This window comes from Micropterus salmoides, unplaced genomic scaffold, assembly GCF_014851395.1.
Source record: "Micropterus salmoides isolate LMB-PRFRI ecotype aquatic unplaced genomic scaffold, ASM1485139v1 Ms_hic_scaffold_15, whole genome shotgun sequence".
NCBI classification, from domain to species: Eukaryota; Metazoa; Chordata; class Actinopteri; order Centrarchiformes; family Centrarchidae; genus Micropterus; species Micropterus salmoides.
Window position 1 is genome coordinate 8972328 of NW_024040596.1, and position 23875 is coordinate 8996202.

General features: G+C 39.8%; 2 protein-coding genes and 2 pseudogenes across 2 annotated transcripts; all 4 read right to left on the reverse strand.

Annotated features, from left to right (window-relative positions):
• Nucleotides 1–934: 934 nt before the first annotated feature.
• On the reverse strand, nt 935–1887 carry LOC119903660 (annotated as a pseudogene).
• A 3122-nt stretch (nt 1888–5009) lies between these two features.
• Nucleotides 5010–5942, reverse strand: LOC119903661 (olfactory receptor 142-like). The gene has a single exon (XM_038719891.1). The coding sequence runs from the start codon at nt 5940–5942 to the stop codon at nt 5010–5012; it is 933 nt and encodes a 310-aa protein (XP_038575819.1).
• Nucleotides 5943–9282: 3340 nt separating this feature from the next.
• On the reverse strand, nt 9283–10212 carry LOC119904386 (olfactory receptor 142-like). The gene has a single exon (XM_038721014.1). The coding sequence runs from the start codon at nt 10210–10212 to the stop codon at nt 9283–9285; it is 930 nt and encodes a 309-aa protein (XP_038576942.1).
• Nucleotides 10213–18520: 8308 nt separating this feature from the next.
• Nucleotides 18521–20068, reverse strand: LOC119903823 (annotated as a pseudogene).
• Between the last annotated feature and the right edge of the window lie 3807 nt (nt 20069–23875).

Below are 23875 nucleotides of genomic sequence, written 5' to 3' on the forward strand. Positions count from 1 at the left end.
GAATTTCAGAGTAAATCCACCATAAGGTCTCTAAATGTCCACACCATTCTGACAAGAGGTCTGAGCAAATAAATAAATGAAGAAATCTGTGAGGGTGTTCTGTGTTTGTTAAATGTTATTGTAAGTATTTTAAGTCTTTAAGGTGTAGCTTTACTTGGCAAATGTGCATTAATGGAGATAAATATGAACTCTACACATTTTACACATTCAAATCAGAGAGACACAGAGCGTGTATTCTCTTTCTGGTGGACTAGTAATTTGCTATGCCTTGCTTGTTTTTGCACATACATGTGAATAACTGTCCTTGTTTACGACAGCAGTGAATTAACATTACACTTTGAGATGGATTAGCACCAAATCACAAAAAACACCAAATCTGCCTGCACTTCACAGGTATTTTTTACTTATTCTTATTAAACCTCTGCATGTTGAAGTTAGGTTGAGTGTGGTGGAATTACACAAAGTCATCAAACTTCACAAACCAATAAAAATTAAAGCTGCAAGTAGTGTTAAACAGGCCCTTGCCCCCAAACTGAACGTACCAAACATTACCAGATTCCGTGCACTTTTAGTACCAGGGACTGTGGTATAAGACATTACAGTGGAAACGTTGTAGGAATCATGTCTGTCCGAGTCACTATAGCATTTTATTATAACCATTTTTTTCTCTTTATCTTTATTACTCATGCACATTATCATCATATTGACATTTGTAAATTTATGAATGGAAAATGATGAAATGAACATCTTTGCTATTTACTAAATTTCAAAATACAGTAGGCTACAGATGTTCCAAATACTTTTCAAGTTACTGTACAACTTAAATTAGTTTAACAGAGCTTTCCCCCCTTGAAATGACATGTACAATGTACAAATTCCTGGTTTACAGAATAGTCTAAATGAGTCTAAATTTAGTTTGTCCCATTAAATTGAATTAGAGGTTAAACTTAATGGAAAAGTAATTTTCATCATAAACTAAGTCCAGAATTCTGTTTCGTATTTTGGTCAGTTTGAATCCATATATTAGAGGATTAATAACAGGGGGGAATCAGCAGTAATTCTATATGGATGAAGTTTTGAAAGCTTTGAGGTAAATCTGTGGAGCCAAATCGCATATGCATCATATCAAAAAAGTACTACAACCAAGAAAGTGACTAGAGAGGTAAAATGAGGCACACATGTCTGCATAAACTTCACCCTGTCATCTTTGGACCTCACACAAGTTCTAATAAGATGCATATAAGTCCAAAATATGAAAAGGCCATGAGACACATACAGAAAAATTGTAATATACGCAGCTACACTGTTTGAGAAAGTGTCATTTTCAGGGCAAGCAAGTTTAACGATCATCCAGTTGACACAAAACAGTCTGTGAATATATGTACTACATAACTTTAGTCTTGAAGTGAGCACAATATTGATGTAGGAAATGAAGAAAGGTGTTAGCCAGGTGAAACATACCAGCAGAGACAACCTCCACTTTGTCATGAAAGAGTGGTAGTGCAGTGGTCGACATATAGCCAGATATCTGTCATAAGCCATAACTGCTAAAATTGACAAATCACAGCAAAGAAATGAGTGTATGATAAAAGCCTGTATAAAGCATCCTTCATATGAGATTTCTTGAGAAGAGGACAGCAGATCTAAGAGGAATTTGGGGTAGAAACCTGTGGTTCCATAAAGTCCATTCATGCAAAAACTGCACAATAAGATGTACATAGGTTCATGCATGTTTTCATCTAAGATTATGATCATGATGACAGAGGTATTTAAAAACAAAACCAAACAATAATACAGTAAAGCGAGTGAAAAAATAGAAATTCTGTAATTCAGTGTCTCATCTATCCCTGAGAGAGTGAAAATTCTTACAACAGAAACATTAGTCATGATTAGAAAACAAATCGTTCTACCTGTCTACCAGTGTTACAACATACAGTAGCAGGTTACGAAGTAGTATGTGCAGTCTGTTCTGCCTCTGGTTCCTCTCCACACTATCTATAAATAACATCTTTGACTGTGACAACACAACAATTGGGAATTCAGTTGGTCCAGTAAAACATGGGGAGAAGTAATCAAAACAATTAAGAAGATAATTTGCATCATATCATCATCATCAGGTGGAGCAAGTAAGGTAACACAGTGGAATGTTTTCTGGCTTCTGAGCCAATTCAGAGCCATACAGGATGAAGTTGTATGGCTATATGTATCTACAGCTCAGTGGAGCTGCCTTGTCCACCTGTCGCCATGGTGGGCAGTCTCTGGCTGGACTTCTAAATGTAGAGGCCAATCATTTGATAATGCCAGCAACATGTCGGGACTGTACAATGGACTACATTCACATTGAAAAGAAACACATTAGTCCATCGTGTGGCTTGTGCTGCCCTTTCTCTAAATTTAGTTGGTGAAAACAACATAGAGGCCAGCAGTCCAGAGGTGGGACAGTATTTCAGAGCTCTGATATAATAATAATAGACCTAAAATTAAAGTCACTATCAAACAGTCAGTGGAGCTGCCAAGCTGACTCCACTAAAGCTCTCTGGCAACACTACTGTAAAATAAAGGTTGTCTTAGAGAGCATATCTGAAGTGAAGCCAGCACACTGTGTTTAAAATAACATAAACAGGAAACTGCATTTATTTATTTCTAGAATAACATTTTTACTCAATTCCAACTGAGGAGTTTGAAGCTGCAAGAGGACATAGGACATAGACCTCATGACAGCAGTGCAGCTTCTCAGGGTCTCTGCATGAGTTTGTGTCAACACAAATAGATTTTTTTTGCAGACTTTGAAAGATAAGCATTAGCTGTACCAGGTGTGTACCAGATGTACCAGCGGACCAAAAAGATGACAGTGCAGAAAATTATGCTTTATTTAATGGGAAAAGCTAATTTAAGTAATTGTCGTGTAAAAAATTCAAGACTTAGGCCAGATAAAAAAAAGCTTAAACATTTCTCAACATGTTTACTTTCCGCAAAAATAGACACCAATTAGAGTAAAATAGTTTCATCAGAGAGGGTCAGAGATCGATGCAAAATAGAGTCCCATTCTGTTACCAGAACAGAGACCCGAGTCATGTAACAACTGATTTTCAACTTCTTTTGGACCTCCTATTAAAGCTCTGCTTCTAAGCATTATGTCATCTCTTGGCTCTTTTTCCTGCTGCAACTGGTTCTGTGGAAATTCCCAGATAGCCAAGTGGCTGTCATAGATTCACCTTGTGGCTGATCAGCAGAGCAAAGATGTCTGCCTGACGGTGTACTGCTCTACTTCTCTGTGGCCTTGGCATGCGTCTTACTGATCATGACATCTCATCCAGCTCTGGCCTTGTGGAAAATCCTGGTGAGCTAGTGTTTTCTGTGCTGTGTGCTAGAGACAGGGCATCTTTACTGTGCACTGACTTAAGGCCCATTTATACTCCTTCGTAGGGTCTACGTGCGTACCTACGCCGTAGGCTGCGCATGTAGCCATGCATTTATACTTGTGCGTAGGTGTGTCCGTCGTTCTGCAATTACACCCCCAACTGCTAGTCTAGTAGCGCTAAAGCGTCCACTGTGTTGACTTCTGCCGAGCAGGCTAACTTCCAGTTTAGCCCTCCGCTAACGTAAATGGGGGTAAAATTGTATACGTGTGGCTGGTGTAGCCTTTTCAAATGTTACCGAGCGAATGGATCACATTCTGATAGCGAAACGAGTCATTTCGCTCGGGTTGCGACGGTCAAATATATGGATTAACTGTGTGACAGCTGCCGTTTTAGCCGCTAGTAAATGTTACTTCAAAGCACGGGGTACTTCTGCTAGATGTGTAGTTACATTTTGAAGGAGGTGCACACCAGGCAACGGTGTCACCTCTGCGTCGCCTCTGCGTAGCCCTGTAGCCTACGCCGTCACCTACGCCGTTGATTTGATGCAGAAGTATAAATTGCACTTTACTGTGCTCCCTCTCTCTGCTGTGTCTTCCTATACCTCTGCCTGACACACACACACACACGCACCCACACTGGTCCTCCTGTTGAGCCCAGGCAGTCAGATACAGAGCTACAAAGTTTTAACACTCTGATCTTAACTTTAGCTGTCTAGATAGTTACCAAATATACAAGCATGCATATTTTAACATTATTAAAGTGGTCTTCTTCTTATGTTTTTGCAAAGATTTTGATTTGTTTATACTTTCTTATATACTTACACACATGCCTGGTGATAATTGCCCAACACCCGGGTTCATCTATTCACACTAAAAAAATGCTCACATAGAGGAAAAATTATTGTCACTGCTTGGAGCAGAGAGTCATTTTTAAACCTTAAAAGATATTAGATCCTGATCCACCTCGCCAAGGTGTTTCCTCGCCCGCAAAAACAAAACAGTCTGTGCTCTCATGTTTCAGCCTTCTCTTCATGCAGAGCAAGGGCCAGAGCAAATAGGCCTACATACTTTGTGGTGACATTTTTACATTCACTAAAATTAAGTAGGCTACCCTACTTGCAGCACATCAAATTATGTATAATAGCAACCACAGCATCTCGAAAAAAAAACACTGCGCCTCCAAAACGCACCCTTATATTTCTGTATGTACGACTCAAAGCAGTTTCCACTGTATTAAAATAATAATGTTTCACAATGTGCTTTAACATAGTTTTTGCCCATTGAAATGTCTGTACAAATTCCTGGTTTAAAAAACTGTAACTGCATGAGATGCAGGTGTAAAAAAATCTATTTATTTATACACGTCACATGTAACATTCCAGTAAACCAAATAACAAATTTAACACAACATGTTAAGTTGTTGGTTGATCTTCAATAAAATCTGAAAAGTTAAATGCTTTGTATTACGAATTAATCACACATAACAAACTTATACAAAGGCCTGTATTTATCTGTTATGTAGATTGGGACAGATTGAGACATTCTGCAAACATTTGGTGGAAATCCTTAAACCAGAGATCATAATATATCTTAAAGCAAAAATGTTGTAATATTAGTTTGTCACAATAAATTGAATTAGAGGTTAAACTCAAAGTAAATTTTCAGTGTAAACTAAACCAAGAATTCTGTTTCGTATTTTTGTCAGTTTGAATCCATATATTAGAGGATTAATAACAGGGGGAATTAGCAGAAATTCTATAGTGATGAAGTTTTGAAAGCTTTGAGGTAAATCTGTGGAGCCAAATCGCATATGCATCACATCAAAAAGTACTACAACCAAGAAAATGACTAGAGAGGTAAAATGAGGCACACATGTCTGCATAAACTTCACCCTGTCATCTTTGGACCTCACACAAGTTCTAATAAGATGCATATAAGTCCAAAATATGAAAAGGCCATGAGACACATACAGAAAAATTGTAATATACGCAGTTACACTGTTTGAGAAAGTGTCATTTTCAGGGCAAGCAAGTTTAACAATCATCCAGTTGACACAAAACAGTCTGTGAATATTTGTACTACATAACTTTAGTCTTGAAGTGAGCACAATATTTATGGAGGAAATGCAAAAAGGTGTCATCCAGGAGAAACATACCAGCAGAGACAACCTCCACTTTGTCATGAAAGAGTGGTAGTGCAGTGGTCGACATATAGCCAGATATCTGTCATAAGCCATAACTGCTAAAATTGACAAATCACAGCAAAGAAATGAGTGTATGATAAAAGCCTGTATAAAGCATCCTTCATATGAGATTTCTTGAGAAGAGGACAGCAGATCTAAGAGGAATTTGGGGTAGAAACCTGTGGTTCCATAAAGTCCATTCATGCAAAAACTGCACAATAAGATGTACATAGGTTCATGCATGTTTTCATCTAAGATTATGATCATGATGACAGAGATATTTAAAAACAAAACCACACAATAATACAGTAAAGCGAGTGAAAAAATAGAGATTCTGTAATTCAGTGTCTCATCTATCCCTGAGAGAGTGAAAATTCTTACAACAGAAACATTAGTCATGATTAGAAAACAAATCGTTCTACCTGTCTACCAGTGTTACAACATACAGTAGCAGGTTACAAAGTAGTATGTGCAGTCTGTTCTGCCTCTGGTTCCTCTCCACACTATCTATAAATAACATATTAAACTATGACAACACAACATTTGGGAATTCAGTTAATCCAGTGACACTTGGGGAAAACACAAAACAATCAGCAGATTAATTTGTCCAGCATAAAAAAAAAAAACTATTTTTCGTATCATTTGTCAAAAAATCTCTAGTTACATTGTTACAAGTTAAAATATGCATGAAATTATGACAAAGCACATTGATTATTTTCATAATAGCTCATTTTACTACCTTTAGTTTTGTCTGCAGCCTTTGACACTATTAATAACACTATTGTAATTGGTCAGCTATTAAAGTGGTCAAATTCTGTACGTTGAAACAAGTCATGTTGTGGTGGTTTGGCTTTAAAGCATGAAGTGCTTGCTGGAGGCCGTAATGTAATGTAATGCGATGCTACTATGCCAACCAAATGACATTTGTTTTTGGCTAAGCTCATGGCTACGGCACAGATTTGATGCAGAAATAAATCAGGCAGACTGTCTTTGTCGCCCTGCTGATCAGATCAGATCAGAAAACTGCTTCTATGTGTTATTTTTGGAAGGCAAGGATGAACAATGTAAGGGAGAGCGGGGTATGTAGTCACACTTTTCAGACCGTACATCACAATGGTACAAATTTCATACCAAATGAAAGAATGAAGTCTTGGGCACATATTTTTGTATTCATCACATCTTCATATCTTATCTCATTACGGAGTTGTAGACTGTTGAATAGACAGTGTGCACTTGTGACAATTTGCCCCATCAGCAGGTAAGTTGTCACACTGCATCGGATAAGTTGTCACAGTGGATTATCAAACAAAAAAAAATAAAATACAACTACTTAATTGTGAATATTGATTTAATATATTAAATTTAAAATTCATACCAGAACTAAAAATAAAAACAATCAAAGATAACAATCTAGAATATCTGGAAAATCTGTCCTTGTAATCAAAACTTTACTTTACTTCAAACTTTAAAATCATTCTCTGGAGTACAAATAGATCTATGGTTATTGAATGGAACACTGTAAATGTTTAAAAGGGACCTGTTATACTTATTATATATTATATTATACATATTTTCTATCATATCTATGATATTACATTGTCAGATGTTCATGTTAAATAGGGCCAACCTTCAAAAAACAAGGTAAACATATTAAAAGAAATCCTTGTGAGCCAAATCCTCAGATTTCCCATTGCTCTGAATGCTCCGGTTGTTTAGTTTTTTCTACTCTTGGTTACTTATTATGTCACATGGAGCCGGTTTTTCATATATGTTCATTTGTGCACAGCCTTATCCTCCTGGCAACCACTGCGCTCAGTCTGCCTATATGGATCCCAATAAATAACCAATGTTTTTGATAACACATGCTTTCATGCAAATCCTGCAAAGCTACCATACAGGAGTCACAAAACTACATTACAGGGCTGGAACTGCAGTAAAATAGGTCTCCTTTAACTTCTTAACAAAACAGATGTGGTGTTTAAACATACTAATGCAACTAATATGCATTTTTGTATGACAGAGTCTTATTTAGAGTTACAGTTCTGGCACTTAATAAATATAATAATAAATTGCATGGCCTGAGGTGCAAGCATCATTGGCCCATTTGGTGCATTTCATACACTTCATCCACATACTGGCTAAAATTCTGTTTATCAGTTCAAACAATCTTTCTTCCTTCCTTCCTTCCCTCAAAAACACATTTCCTCATTGCAATTACAAATAAATTATTTTAAATTATTTGTCCAATATACTTGTTGCCTAACTAAATTAATGACTGTATGAAGTCTTGTGTAGTCCAGAGATGTGCCTGCTGCTATAAACAACACTGTGTAATCTTTTTTACAGTATCATTTAATACTGGTGTCATATGTTATTACACAATTTCACACTGTTTTATGTGTATATCTATATTGGGGCAAGCTGTCACATGTGACGACTTTCCCCAAAGTCATTGAGACAACTTGCCCCAAACTGACACACATGTTAATGTTAGCTAAATCTCAAGGTTAGCTTAACATAGCACTTCAGCTGAAGTATCAAAAGACACGTTATTGTCTCCTCTAAATTGTGCAAAATTATTATTTTGAACATTTACAGAAATTGGATTGCATAAAATCTAAAGTGCAAATGCTTTATTTTGAAGCACAAAATAAAAAAAAGGAAGTTGTGCTCACCTCAGGTTAGAATGACCTTGACCACATTTGAACAGGCAAAACAAGTCCCACAAAGTGGCTATTTGATTTTTGAGATAGAGCCTCTAGTGTTGGAGTTATGAACAGTGTCACAACTTACACACGTGACAACTTACCCCACTCTCCCCTATTCAGTCATTTGGATAGGACAATTTATGGAATATAACATATGAACCTGTCTGGTTTGCAAGTTCTTTACACGAACAATGAATTATGTCAGAGATCTGTGTCTATTTAGTAAAATGTATGTGATACTATGTAAAGTTACTATATAGTCAATACAATCACAAGTCTGAGCGTTTATCCTTTTTGTTATTAATTTCAATTGTGTTTATTGTACAGTTTCACCATGGAGGAGACAGAATAAAAATTGAAAGTTTAGTAGCAATATGTTGGCAATCACTTACTTTCACAATATTTTCTAACAGACAGAAAGAAGGCACCTAAAATACACATACAGTATGTTTAGTATGCTCAATTCAAAAAGCAGTGGGCATATGATATATGATTGATGAAGAGTAAATCAAATGTCCATGACAATCTAATTCATGTGAAAGGGTTAGACACACAAACACAATAAAGACAATATTCAAAACTTCAATGTCAGCTGGGATTGGCTCCAGCCCCCCGCGACCCTGTACGCAGGATAAGCGGTTAACGATGGATGGATGGATGGACAAGAGCAGAAGAACAAACATTCATATATATATTCACATTACATATAACATACAAGAAATAATGTTGAAAAGATCAATTCTTTGTTAGTAAGAATGTATTGAGGCCTCGCACATGTAGAACAAACTGGGACATTGTGGAGACATTAGGAGGAAAAAACCCAGAATCATGAGATATCTTAAAGCAAACACATCTAATGTTTCACATTAAAGTGAATTGCCTTAGGGGGGCTGCAAATTAGCTCATTACATAATGTTGCAGTGATGTACTTATTTCTATGTAACAATGTTTATCTGTATTGTCTGTGTTGAATAAACAAATTAAAATAATTATTTAAATAATATTCATATAAATATATATAATATAAGAGGTCATTTTCTTTCAACTTTTACTAAACCCAGAATTTTGTTTCGTATTTTTGTCAGTTTAAATCCATATATTAGAGGATTTATAACAGGAGGGATCAGCAGAAATTCAATAGCGATGAAGTTCTGAAGGCTTTGAGGTAAATCTGTAGAACCAAATCGCATATGCATCACATCAAAAACTACTACAACAAGGAATACGATTAAAGAGACTAAATGGGGCACACATGTCTGCATAAACTTTACCCTGTCATCTTTGGACCTCGCACAAGTTATGATAAGACGGATATAAGTCCAAATTATGAAAAATCCATGAGACAAATAAATGAAAAGTGTTGCAAATGAAGCAATGTTACTAGAAACAGTATCAGTTTCGGAGCAAGCAAGTTTAACAATTATCCAGTTCACACAAAAGAGTTTCTGAATTTTCGAACCACATAACTTTAGTCTTGATGTGACCACAACATTGACGGAGTAAATGCAGAAAGGTGTCAGCCAAGACAAACATACCAGCTGGGAGAGCCTCCTCTTTGACATATAAGAGTGGTAGTGCAGTGGTTGACATATAGCCAGATATCTGTCGTAGGCCATAACTGCTAAAATGGACAATTCACAACAAGCAAATGAGTACATGACAAAAGCTTGTAAGAGACATCCTTCATATGAGATTTCTTGAGAAGAAGACAGCAGATCTAAGAGGAATTTGGGGTAGAAACCTGTGGTTCCATAAAGTCCATTCATGCAAAAACTGCACAATAAGATGTACATAGGTTCATGCAGGTTTTCATCTAAGATTATGATCATGATGATTGAGAGATTTAAAAACAAAATCACACAGTAATACAGCAAAGTAAATGTAAAGAGAGTTACTCTATAATTACTTGTTTCATTTACCCCTGATAGAAGGAATATTCTTACAACAGAAACATTATCCATTATTTCCAAATCTTCAGATTCTACCTTTCCGGTGTTACAATATACAATAAGTGGTTTAAGAGCAAGCGTTTACACTGTTTTCTCTGTTCCGGCTGGTAATTCAAACTCTAATCACTGGTCAAGTAGCACTAACACACACACACACACACACACACACACAAAAAGAGTCAAACACAAATTCTACTTCTCCAGCTCCAGCATGACAAAACAGATGTGCTGTAGCTTCATCCCGAAGTCTGTTCTCTCCATACACCTTCCATAAATACCAGCTTTGGCAACAACAACAGAACACCTGGGAATTCAGACTCTATGCAGACTTTATGGTCTGGCAAAGCAAGTGATCAACACAAGTAAGTATTAGTTTGACCATCATCATGTAACTGTTCATCTACAATCAAATAATTAACACATTATGTCTGAATACACTTTATACATATTGGGGGGCATCGCGACTTACGAGCAGTCCCGAATCCTGAATCCTGCCCTGTTTGTCCTAAAAATTTGACTAAACCAGAGTTTTGATTATTTATAGTCTAATAAAACATTAAGTACTGCTTCGTGAAACATTCTTTCAGTGCTGCTGACTACAGCAGGGGCTGCAATGTAATGTCGACACTGTGTCATTAGTGTTGTTATGACTACAAAGTAACACCTAACATGCTCTTTCCCCCTTTTTGTTTTTTAGTGTAATTTAGTGTTTCTCAATGGGGGCGGTACCGCCCAACCGGGGGCAATGGGGGGCGCTGGAAGCAATATTTTGGAAAGGGGGGCGTTTGTTGGTTGGAAAATCTAAGGCAAGTTTACACCAAAGATTCACAACAATACAACTTTAAACTTTCAAAAAAACTGTGGTCTGCAACATTAAAACCCGCCAGTTTAGTTCACTGCGACTTGGTAAGACGGTGTATTTTTTTTCTCTGTTACCTACTTGTGGTGCAGCTTCGTGCTGCCTTCATTGGATCAGGAAGTCAGAGAATCATCTCTAAAAACTCTGTAAAACGGACATTCTCTTTCTTGGTGGAAAAGTGTTTATTTCTCTGAGGAATATACCGTGAACGCAGTGGTTACACATTTATATGAGGGATATTCCGCTGACAGACTTACCCTGAAAGCAACTTCGCAGCAACACCAGCGAGTGACGTGGACCCACCTTGCGCTTTGAGTTGCAGACAGCTTGTGCCAAAGCGGACATATACAGGAGTTTCAGTAGGCTATAAAAATGCCCTGACTTGCTCTGTTGGGGACTGTTAGCGGCACTTTATCAGAGGTGCTGAAGTTAACATGTTTTAACAGTTGTCGTGAGATTTCTGCCTGATAACAGGTGTTGTCGGTTAGTTTCGCTTTCCCCCGGCATTCGAGCACCTCCTCGTCTCATCCAGTTCTGTGTCTATCAGACAGTCGAGGGGATACTTCCAGCGAATTGGTAACATAATGCAGTATAGGGTATGTAGTAAAATATTATGAATTCTATTTAAATAGGCTAATGACATTAGTCTCCTATTACGACTTTTTTTCTTTACATGTCAGAGAACACAGGTAAGTGGGAGAGATTCTGAATATTGAAATTTTTGAACATGAGCAGAAAAGTTAGTGTTTCCCATGCGTTCATTTATTTTGGCGGCACACAATATCAACGCTGACCGCCTCACATTGATTTTCGATTTTTTTTACTAGGCTATTTAAAATTGTATTTTACTGCAGAGCTGCAGGCAGCGCATTTCGCTCGTCCCTCTCTCTCACCGTCCCTCGATCTCTGCTCTCTCTCCCTGGTGTCCAAGCTATTAAAAGTTATTAGCAAGTATTTAAGGAGTAGCTAATAAGGAGAGCTAAGTTAATGTTAGAAAACAGCTGGGTGTTCGAGGCTAGCATGCTGTATCTGCGCCAATTTACACTGTCATTCTGTGGGAAACACTGAGTTATGATAAGTTATTAACAGACGAGCTAATAGAGTCCAGTCAATAACTTATTAAAACGGATTAATTATTACTGAGATGAAAAGGGGCCACAAACACATTTAAATAGGTTAATTCCCCACAAAAGAGGTAGTAAGACTTAATCGTGTGTTGACTCAGCAGGGATGATATTAAATAAGTTGATCTACAGGAGAAAAATATTTAAAACAATAAAGAATGCCTGAGAGCCTCACTACATTATTCTATTATAATTATATATTTTGATTGTCAGCCGCCACCTGAATATTTAGACATTTCCACCATAAATGGTGCAGAAAAGGCAGAAATTGGAGGAGAAATTTTCACCAGAAAATTAGTGTTGATGCTCAAAATCTTCTGGGGGAGGACCCCCATACCCCCACTTAATAAGTGGCCCATCCAAGAAAACAGTATCTGGTTTCAGACACAATTTCTGGGAGGAACATTCACTTAAATATAATTACTTTTCACAGGCTTTTTGTTAGCTTTTCCATGTTTTTAATAACAATAGTAACAATAAAAAAAATATTAGGGCAAATAGCAAACATCTGTTTTGATGGGGGGGTGGTAAGGGACCTGGATAATGGATCCGGGGGCACTGGCCCAAAAAGGTTGAGAACCACTGGTGTAATTGAAGATAGTGGAAATTACAGTCGCGAGGACAGGTGAAGTGTAGCTGCAGGCAACTACGTAGTGGAGCTCTGATACGTGTGGTGAGTTGACAGATGTGATAGGCACTGCACTAATGAAATGAATGAAATATGTATGTAGGCTATAATGTAACAAGTAATAATTTTACATACACAGTTACAGTCACTGTGTAACAGTTTGTTGTATTCTTATGAAAAACTCTGTAACAGGACTCGTGCACAGGAGCAGTGGGAGAGAGTTCTATACACCTGCACACTCGAACATGCTGTATGGAGGATGGAGTCTGACACGGAAATTTAATACTGAATGAAATGCTCAATAAATAAATAAACATCCTATTAAATACATCAAAAATACAAACATACAATGACATTAATATGTCTCTTTTAATGGAGACTATTATACTTTTCCATATTTTATGTCTCATCTACAATGTTACAATGTTGGATGTTCATGTTAAACATGGCCAGAGCTTCAAATAATGAGGTAAAAGTATTTAAAAGAAATCCCTGTGCCAAAACCTCAGATTTCCTCCTGTTCTGAATGCTCTGTTTGAAACAGCTTTTTCTACGAATGGCTCCGTTCTACGACACAAAGATTCCGTAGATGGTCATTTGCCTGCACCACTACGCTCAGTCTGTCTGTACCACTCAGCTGCAATAACAGCCTGGTAAACATGCTACAGGTTTTGGCCAAGTCAATCAGAAGACAATGGGCTTTGAGAGGGGGGGCTTTAAAGAGACAGGAGCATCTCCAGCATGGGCCCTATCTTGCACCCGGTGCAAAGAGGCACAAAGCGCAAGTGTCATTGCTAGTTTTCCACCTACGCAGTTGTCATTTTCACGCCAAGCACCCACGTTGTTTAAATAGCAATCGGACTGGGACAAAAGAGCTAATTATAAACCGTTTTCTTCCTACCTCTACTACACTCCTCCCTGTCTCTGCTAGGACTCACAGCACTGGTATTAGAAGACCAGGGGTCTCTGGCTGTACTGATTACAGCAACATCCTAGTTAAAAAGCAGGAAAATGTTTTCTCACGGACTGCTTGGAGTACACATGAATACAAAAAAGTAATAACAAAAGCACAAAACGGATTAGAATATATACCTGCCAAAAACTATAAATAGTAACTATAACTATAGTATAATAGTTGTGTATGTTTGTTTGTGTGTCCCAACAGATTTTTACATTTTTAAATCATTTATGATATACAAATATTTTTGAATTTAAAAAAGTATGCTAAATTCTTAATAATGTGTCCTGAATGTTCATGTGTGTGTGTGTGTGTGTGTGTGTGTGTGTGTGTGTGTGTAAGACACATATGCAGAGTTCCTCCTAATTCATAGTTATTACAGCCAAATTGCTGTCTGGACCAGAAACGTTCTAGTTTTGTGTCAGGGTGTGTCTCTCTCATTGCTGTCTTCCTGCCTCCACTGTACTTGACTCGGCTGCAGCTGAGCTGAAACGTTCTTATCTAGTTTTGATAAGATGTAGAGACCAGAAGTAAGCTAACGGCTTTTAATACCTCATCTAACTATTGCATGCGAGTGCCTGTAATAGAAGCCTATGTTCCACCCAATCTAAGGATTAAATACATGCTGTAGCCTATGTAATTTATATATATTACATGGTTTATTTTAATATGACTAACTAATTGTGTTCAAAGTATAGTTAGTACTACAAATGTCTACAGTAGTAGACGGCTATTGTTACGGATGTTTAATACACATTAAACTATATTGCTAGCACCCTAAAGCAGTCTGTTAATCCGACCTTATCTGCTGATATTTCAGTCATGCGATTCTGTAAGGGGCTAGTTAATACTTGTAACCAATTATCACAAAGCAATGACATTTAAAATAGGTTACTATCCAAGAAACACAGGCGCTAACATGCATGGCACTAAACTGTTCTCTGCTGCAGCTTCAGCAGACAAATTTAAAACCTCTCCAAAAGAGTTTGGTTAATTTTACGCATTTGGCAGCCAGACTTTTTTTGTGATTATGGTTTTTGCCACAATCGAACAGCCCCACTGGAAATGCATATAATAGCTCTCCTTTAAGTTGCTTCTTTATTTATTCACATTGGTAATAATTACTTTATTTATTTATTGTCCAGTTTATTAATTAGTTCTTTATTAAAATGTATTTATTTATGCGTTTCTTTTAATATTTTTGTATGTATTATCCTTTCTTTGCATTTTCTACCCTATTTATTTCCCCAATGGTATTTATTTCTAACCTTTTTCAATATCTCTATGTATTTCTGCCACATTATGCAAATGAGAGAGTCTGTGTCTCAAGTGGTCAGCCACTCGCTTATTGGTTGACCAGTCAGACTGCAGAGGTCAACAAACCTTGCTCGTTGCAGATGGCTTCCTTCAGTGAGGTGATCAGTGAGCTGTGGTCTTTAGCAAATCTATTTGAAAACAACATTACCTGCCACGTCTTCCTTCTTTTTCGTGTGGACGCTTGACAGCAGCGGCACCACCAGGGGGAGGCCAGGGGGGCCACGGCCACCCTAAGAAAATGGCAAGGAGCATATGCATAAAATGCTATTTACTGAATATATTATGTAACCCCTTGGTTTGAGTTAAAAGGTGAATACCAGAATACAAGTAGGTCATATTAGGCTCTGTCACTTTAAGAGGGTAACCTCTGACCCTGAGATGTGACAGACTATGGTGTTTATTTTAGGAGAGGCCTCCGATTCATTCTTTGTAGATGGCAATCACGTTTCTAAAATTGTGACTGGTTAAGGGGCGGGACTAACAGGCAGAGCAGATCAGAGTACACCCGTGTTGTGCCGAATGTGTGTGTTTTCTGTGGAGGCAACGACAAGCTGCAGAAGAAAGAAAGTGTAATTTAATAAATGTACAGAGACAGTTAGTAGCCTGGCTAGTTTATAATAAATTTGTCACAATGCTGCACAGTTTTGTGTATTATACTGTGTGTGAGATGTAATAGTATGCAGATAACAACAGGTTAGCACCATCGCTAACAGCACATTATGCTTCGAGGGAGACCGTCCTGTGCATGTTTTCATCTTCATCTTTCTGAAAGGATTGCAAAACATGAGAACAGCGGGAATCATCTGGACGATGCTGTGAAACTGGGCCCAACGTTACTTGGATGGGTAAACATCACTGCCCAACAGGCGTTCCAGTGAGCAGCACAACAAACAATGCCGGGCCACAACGAGTCGGCGGACTGTCTGAAAAACTTCAGTCATCCAGAAGTTTGCCCAGAGGAAAAACCGCCGTGCCACCCTTTCCTTATGTGAGGCCTCAGCTCTGGTGAGTGAAAGCTTCTTTTATCATAAATCTCTAAAAGCTTGTCTGTCCGCGTCGTTGTTGACTTTGGAGAAATTCACCAGAATGCAAGACATTAAGTGTTTCAAGCACAATTTTTTCAGTGGGAGGACCCCCAAACCCTTCCCAATTAATATTATTTGTGTTAATTATTATCAATAGTAATCTTAAATAATCATAATAAATGTATTCATATACATCATGACATTTAGTAAATAAAATGTAGGTGTAAAAGACAAGCTTTAGTTTTGAAAACATGAAAGATGTCTGGGCTGGGCTAAGCCCCCAATGTTTCAAGAGCCTGACAACACCCTGGTGGTGACATCTACCAGGTTGGACAAGATAAAAGACTGTGAACACCACCCAGAACCTACAGTTGTTGTTTGTCTGTGTATAGGTCTTAAACTGCAAAATATAAATTACTAAATCAGTTGATAGGTATCACCCCTTAATTGTGATATAAGAAGTATACCACGAACTAACTATTGTGAACTATTGCTTAAGTAATTTATTAGGCTATAAATCATCTATTTTAAATTAAATCATATATATACACTAACATTGCATCTCACTAATAAGACTCATCTAATCAAATTGATTCTTTAATGTTTAATTTAATTCTTGACTTTAGCAATTGATGTCCACAGATTTTCAGGATATTATGTGATTACAAAAAAAGCTGCTCTATTAATTTCTATTAACTCTGGCATGTAATTCTCAAAATCCCAAATTCTCAAAAAATTTGGTGTAGATGCCTTTCATCCATAGTCTGTTTAACTAGACTCCACCACTTGCAGGTTGGAATCAGACTGCCCTTGTTTTAGGACGGAAACTTCTGGTCAAAGAATGGAAAGTTTCCTCTGCAACAGCACAATCTTTGTGGCAGATGTCTCCTGGTCAGCTGGCCGCTCTAGAGCAATTATCATATAGGTTGCTTGATAAAGTGGGGGAGTATCACTTGAAATGGGGACAGGTGCCTCTTGTATATTGAGTGTGTAATGATGCTTCAACCTCACAAAAAATGCACTGAAGATATACAGTGCAACTGACTGAGGGGTGCATTTGTTTAGTATACCGGAAATGCTGTAAACTTTTAAGCATTTTGTGCATCAGAGTTTACGTATACTGTATGAATGTGTATAAATATGCATATATATATATATATATATTAATATAATATAAATGTATATGTATGTATATACAGTATATCACAAAAGTGAGTACACCCCTCACATTTTTGTAAATATTTAATTATATCTTTTCATGTGACAATACTGTAGAAATTACAAGGTAAAGGAGTGAATGTACAGCTTGTATAACAGTGTAAATTGTCTGTCCCCTCAAAAAAACACATCACACACCCATTAATGTCTCAACCGTGAGTATACCTCTAAGTGAAAATTAGGTCCAAAGTGTCAATGTTTTGTGTGGCTACCATTATTTCCCAGCACTGCCTTAACCCTCTTGGGCATGGAGTCCACTAGAACTTCACAGGTTGCCACTGGAGTCCTCTTCCATTCCTCCATGACGACATCACAGAGCTGGTGGATGTTAGACCTTGCGCTCCTCCACCTTCCGTTTGAGGATGCCCCACAGATGCTCCATAGGGTTTAGGTCTGGAGACATGCTTGGCCAGTCCATCACCTTTACCCTCAGCTTCTTTAGCAAGGCAGTGGTCGTCATGCTCTGCTTCAGTATGTCACAGTACATGGAGGCATTCATGGTTCCCTCAATGAATTGTAGCTCCCCAGTGCCAGCAGCACTCATGCAGCCGAGACCATGACACTAACACTGCCATTCTTGACTGTAGGCAAGACACACTTGCTCCTCACCTGGTTGCCCCCACACACGCTTGACACCATCTGAACCAAATAAGTTTATCTTGGTCTCATCAGACCACAGGACAGGGTTCCAATAATCCATGGCTGACATCCCACCCCTTCAACCTCTGCAGCAATGCTGGCAGCACTCATACGTCTATTTACCAAAGACAACCTCTGGATATGACGCTAAGCACGTGCACTCAACTTCTTTGGTCGATCATGGCAAGGCCTGTTCTGAGTGGAGCCTGTCCTGTTGGACCGCTGAATTGTCTTGGCCACCGTGATGCAGCGGAGTTTCAGGGTCTTGGCAATCTTCCTATAGTCTAGGCCATCTTTATGTAGAGCAACAATTCTTTTTTCAGATCCTCAGACAGTTCCTTGCCATGAAGGGCCATGTTGAACTTTATTGTAAGACACTGAATTCTTTAGCAGCAATGATCTCTCAGATGTCTATTTTTTTTAATCATTAAAAGCTACAAAAATAACTTACATGAAAAATTCAATGATTTCTTGATATGAAAATACATACATGTGTAGATCATGATCTACATTTTGTGATGTGACAAACTGACACACACACTTGATGATAATGTACTAGTCTAGAGACGTTTACTACACATAAACTGTATAATTCTATTTCTTATTTGTGTCAATTTAAAACCATATATAAGGGGATTGATGATTGGAGGGAAAAAAAGAAATTCTATAGCGATAAAATTCTGGGCACTTTGTGAAAACCCTTCTGAGCCAAATCGCATGTACAACAAATCAAAAAGCAAACACAAAACTAAGGTAAGTAAACAGAACAAATGTGGAAGACATGTTGCATAAACTTTTTCCTTTTCTCTTTGGATGTTAGGCATGTTGAAATCAGATATACATAAGACCAAATAATGAAAAGAAAAGGGCCAGAATAAAAAGTATAATTAAAAGCTGGAATAATAGTGTTTGTTATGGAGACGGTACAAGCTAGTTTCCCAATTAAATAATTAACACAGTAGATCTTTGGGATGTGTGAGCCACATAACCTTGATGTAGATGTTGTTACTGTGCTTATGAACAGCAAGTAAAGGGGTATAAACCAAGCAAAAAACACAAATACACAAACTCTTTGTTTAGACATCATAGAGTGGTAAACCAGAGGTCGACATATAGCCACATATCTGTCATAAGCCATTAGAGCTAGAAGAGAGAAATCAGCTAAAACTGAAGAGTGCAACACAAAACCCTGCAGAAGGCATCCAGCATGAGAGATGACATGAGTGGTAGATAGAAGATCATTGAGGAATTTGGGATAAAAGCCTGTTGTCCCATAAAGTCCATTGATGCACAGATTACAGAGGAAGATGTACATGGGTTCATGAAGACTTTTGGTCACAATGATTGTCACAATAATGGTCACATTTACCAGCCAAATCACACTGTAACACAATAAAGTGAGAGCAAAGAGAGCAACTCTATAGTTTGCTGTGCCATTTAACCCTGACAGAGTAAACATAGTAATGCCTGTTTCATTATCCATTACATTTATAATTATTGGCAAAAGATTTCTATTTCATTGTAAATCTGAAAGAACGGTTTTAATGCTCTACTTAGAGGAAATTGCATTTGTATACCCTACAATTTTCCTGGAGAAAGAAAGCTGTCATTCTGACATCAGTATCAGAGATGACATGAAACGGAGACATACGATCCATGAGAAATTTCAGATGAAAGCCTGCTGTCCCTTAAAGTCCATTAATACACAGATTACACAAGAAGATATACATAAGCTCATGTGTTTTCAGTCCACTATGATGGTTATGATAACAACAGCAGGTACTATCAAATCATTAAATAACACAGTAAAGTGAGAGCAAGAGAATACTTACATGTTACACTGTGTAATTTAACCCTGAAAGTATAAAACAAGTTATTACAGGCAAAAATGATCCTTTCAGCTATGTCATAATTGTATTAATTTAAGTCTAGTGCAGATCTTAAAGTGTCACTATAGAGAAACATCATTGACATACTTGTTCCTGAGTTGTAGGTGGTGCGGCGGTCATTCTGTGCTGAGTGTCTCTGACCCTGCCAGCATTGTTTCCATTGTTTAAATAATCTACCTCTGATGACACAATACAAACTGGGAATTCAAGTAGTATAGGTTGGAGAGAGGTAACTAAAATACAGTATGTGTAAGTTCATATTGGGTGGATCAGAACTCAAACCATTTAACATAAAGTCAAATACAGTTAATGGAGTGATATCAGTGTGAGATGTGAAAAACATTGTGACTTTGGTAGAAAAATTTATTATTTTGAAAGCACAATAAAATGTTGATATAAAAAAGATGACTCTTTATTTTTGTTTTCTTCTGTTTGGATCATCAACTGGTTTCCATGCTGGCTTTTTAGATGAAAATGTAGCTTTAGACTCAGTGTTTTTACATTATATCAAGCAAGCAGCTACCAAATGCATATTTTGACAGGGTTCTAGTTTTAAAGCTAATCAGCTAGAAACAAAAGAGAGACTTCAGCCAACTCACAGAGTTAGCATCAGGTTCGCTAGCTACAGCTGATCAAATCGGCTAGCAACATACTGCCATTTCTATTGACAAAATAGACATTTTTCAGATAGAAATGAGGAGCCTGCTTTTGTTTACCTCTGTGAAAAATCACGAGTGGTAAATTTGACACAGTTATTGTAAACAATAAATAAATAAAATCCGATATCAATAAACAAAAACTAAAATTACAGTGCAAAAAATCAGGGTAGATAAACAAAAGATTGCTGTGACCAGATAAACAGTGATCACATTGGATATGCCAGTTTAAAAATATGTGTTTTCAGGTGGGTTTTAAAAATGGAAAGTGATTCAATGTTACTCAAGACACCATGGTGGTCAAACGAGCAGGAGATGCGGTGAGGTGAATATAAGAAGAAGACCTAAGAGTACGGGTGTGTGTGTTTAAATGAAGAAGGTCAGTGAGGTACAGAGGAGCGAGGTTGTGTATGGCCTAGAAGGGCAGGAGCAGAGTTTTAAAATGAATGCAGTATTTAACTGGGAGCCGATGAAGCTGCTGAAGGACAAGAGTGATATGATTAAGAGAAGGGGTACTGGTGATCATATGAACCAGTTGAAGTTTATGCATGAGTTTGAGAGGAAGACCAAAGAGAAGAGAATTATAACAATCAATGCGGGAACTAACCAGTGTGTCAACGAGAATGGCTGTACTAGTGGGTGAGAGAGACAGTTGGAGGCAGTTAATGTTACGTAAATAGAAGAATGCAGGCCGAGTGCAATCTGAGCTTGAAATTAAAAGTTTGCTGCCGAGGATTACACCCAGACTGACCTGAGTGGAGGGGGAAACTGAGGAGTTGTCAATGTTAAGAGAAAAACTGTCTGATTTTGCCTAAGGGAGGAGAACCTCAGTTTGTCACTGTTAAGTTTGAGGAAGTTGCAGGAGAACCAGGATTTGATTCTTTGGCAATCAAAGAGTGAGGTGGGTGGGAGAGTGGGGGAAGGTTTGGTGGACAGGTGTCATTGGGATAGCAGTGGAAACAGATGTTAAATTTACGGATGATATGGCCAATGTATGTAACTGAGACACTGCGTTGGTGACGACACTATGGGAACGCCTCTAGGCGTGGCAGGACTGAACTATGAATAAAACTACTCCAATCCTATTGGTGTTGCTAGAACGGTAGTGTGTGACAGCGTAACCGGAGGGGTATATAAGCACGGCGGCACACAGGACACATTATCCCTTTTCTATGAAGCAAGGCACTCCGGGCGGGGTGAGGTGTGGCGGACTGACGCAGTGTCTCGTTCCCACGTCCCGGGTTACGTATGTAACCCTTGTTCCTCAAGAAGGGGAATGAGACACTGCGTCGGTGACAACACTATGGGAACGAGATACCCACTTAGGCCGCGCCGAAACCCCGCCTGCCCCCAGCGTGCAGAACCTGACGGCACGACTAGGAGGAGAGCGCACGGGTGCCGGATGCAGAAGGAAGGTCCAGACTGTAAACCGGATGAAAGTGTGAGGGGTGGCCCAGCCAGCCGCGTCACACAAATCCTGGAGTGATGCCCCTGCGAGGAGGGCTCTAGAAGCCGCCATGCCTCGAGTAGAGTGCGCCCTTACGGCCATAGGTGAAGGCAAACCACGCACCTGATAGGCCAGGGAAATAGTCTGAACGATCCAGTTGCTGATGGTGTGTTTAGAAGCCCGAAACACACCAGCAACTGGTCTGCTTTCCTCCACCGGGAAGACCTCAGAGTGTAAATACTCGGTGCTCTGACAGGGCAGAGCAGATGAAGTCTCCAGTCCTCCGCCGTCACATGAGGTGGGGTATGAAACGCCTGCAGCACTGTGGACCCTGCCAGTCTGGCCGGAACCTTAGGGACATAACCTGGACAAGGGTGCAGGATGGCCCTGACCCTCCTCGGGGCAAACTCCAGGCATCGGGGAGAAATCGAAAGTGCCTGGAGATCCCCCACCCTCCTCAGAGAGGTGATAGTGAGGAGAAAGGTCATCTTAAGGGTCAGGTGCTTGGCCTCAGCTGACTCCAGGGGTTCGAAGGGGGCCTCAGCCAGCGCTTCGAGAACCACTGCCAGGTCCCAGGTGGGAACCCTGGAACGAGTCACGGGTCTCATCCTCCGGGCTCCATGGAGGAAGTGCACGACCAGTGGAAGCCTCCCCAAGGGCCCATCACTCAGAAGGTCACATACACTTTGAGCGTGGACGGGGAGAGGCCCGCGGAGAAACGGTGCTGGAGGAACTCCAGTATCATAATTACCGAGCAGGTAACTGGGTCCACTGCCCGTTCTCTGCACCAGGTGGTGAACACATTCCACTTTAGGCCGTACATCCTTCTCGTGGACGGGGCTCTGGAGCAGTGTCTCGACGGCTCCTGTCGTCAGGTCCGCCTCCAGGAACTGCACCCGTAGCTGCCACAGGGCAGGGTGCGGGAGAAAGATCCGGCCCTCCGCCTGGGACAGCAGGTCTCTCCTCAGAGGGACCTGCAGGGCGGGCCCTCAAGGAGCGATATTAAATCCGAGAACCACACTCGTAGTAGTAGACTGACCCGCTCCAGATCCCCCGGGAGCAGAGCGACTGGGGGAAACGCATACAGACGCAGCCTCGGCCACGTCTGCACCATGGCATCCAGGCCTAGCGGGGCTGGGGGCGAGAGGGAGAACCACAGGGGACAGTGTGCCGTCTCTCGGGACGCAAAGTCCACATCTATGGGGCCAAACTCTTCGCATAATAACTCCACCACCTCGGGTCTCCATTCCCCGGGCCTCAGCCCCTGGTCCCACACCACCCCTAGGAACGTAGTCCGTTGGGCGGGCGTCAGCACGCACTTCTTCGCGTTGAGCCGCAGCCCCAAACGCTGAAGGTGGGCGAGGACGAACCGCTAACTCTCGAGACTGGGCCAGGACGAGCCAGTCGTCGATGTAGTTCAGTATGCGGATGCCCTGGAGCCTCAGCGGGGCCAGAGCTGCATCCATGCATTTGGTGAACGTGCGGGGTGAGAGTGCTAGGCCGAACGGAAAACCCGATACTGGTAAGCCGCTCTTCTTTTCTCTTCTTCGAAGGCAAACCTCAGGAACTTCCTGTGAGAGGGACGGATGGAGAATAAGCGTCTTTGCAGATCTATCGTGACAACCCAATCCTCGGAACTGATGATGGCGGGGATGGTGAGCTTCCTGAACCTGAATCTCCTCAGAGATTGGTTCAGGGACCGCAGATCCAAAATCAGACGCAACCCATCTGTCCTTCTTGGGAACTATGAAGTACTGGCTGTAGAACCCGGACTCCCTAACTGGGGGGAAAATAAGCTCTCTGGCCCCGTTTTCCAGCAGAGAGCGAACTTCTTGTCCAACACTGGCTCTGCCCCGCGTGCACCACAGTCCAGACCACCCGACTGAACTTCGGCCCCTCGGGGCTGGTGGCCGGT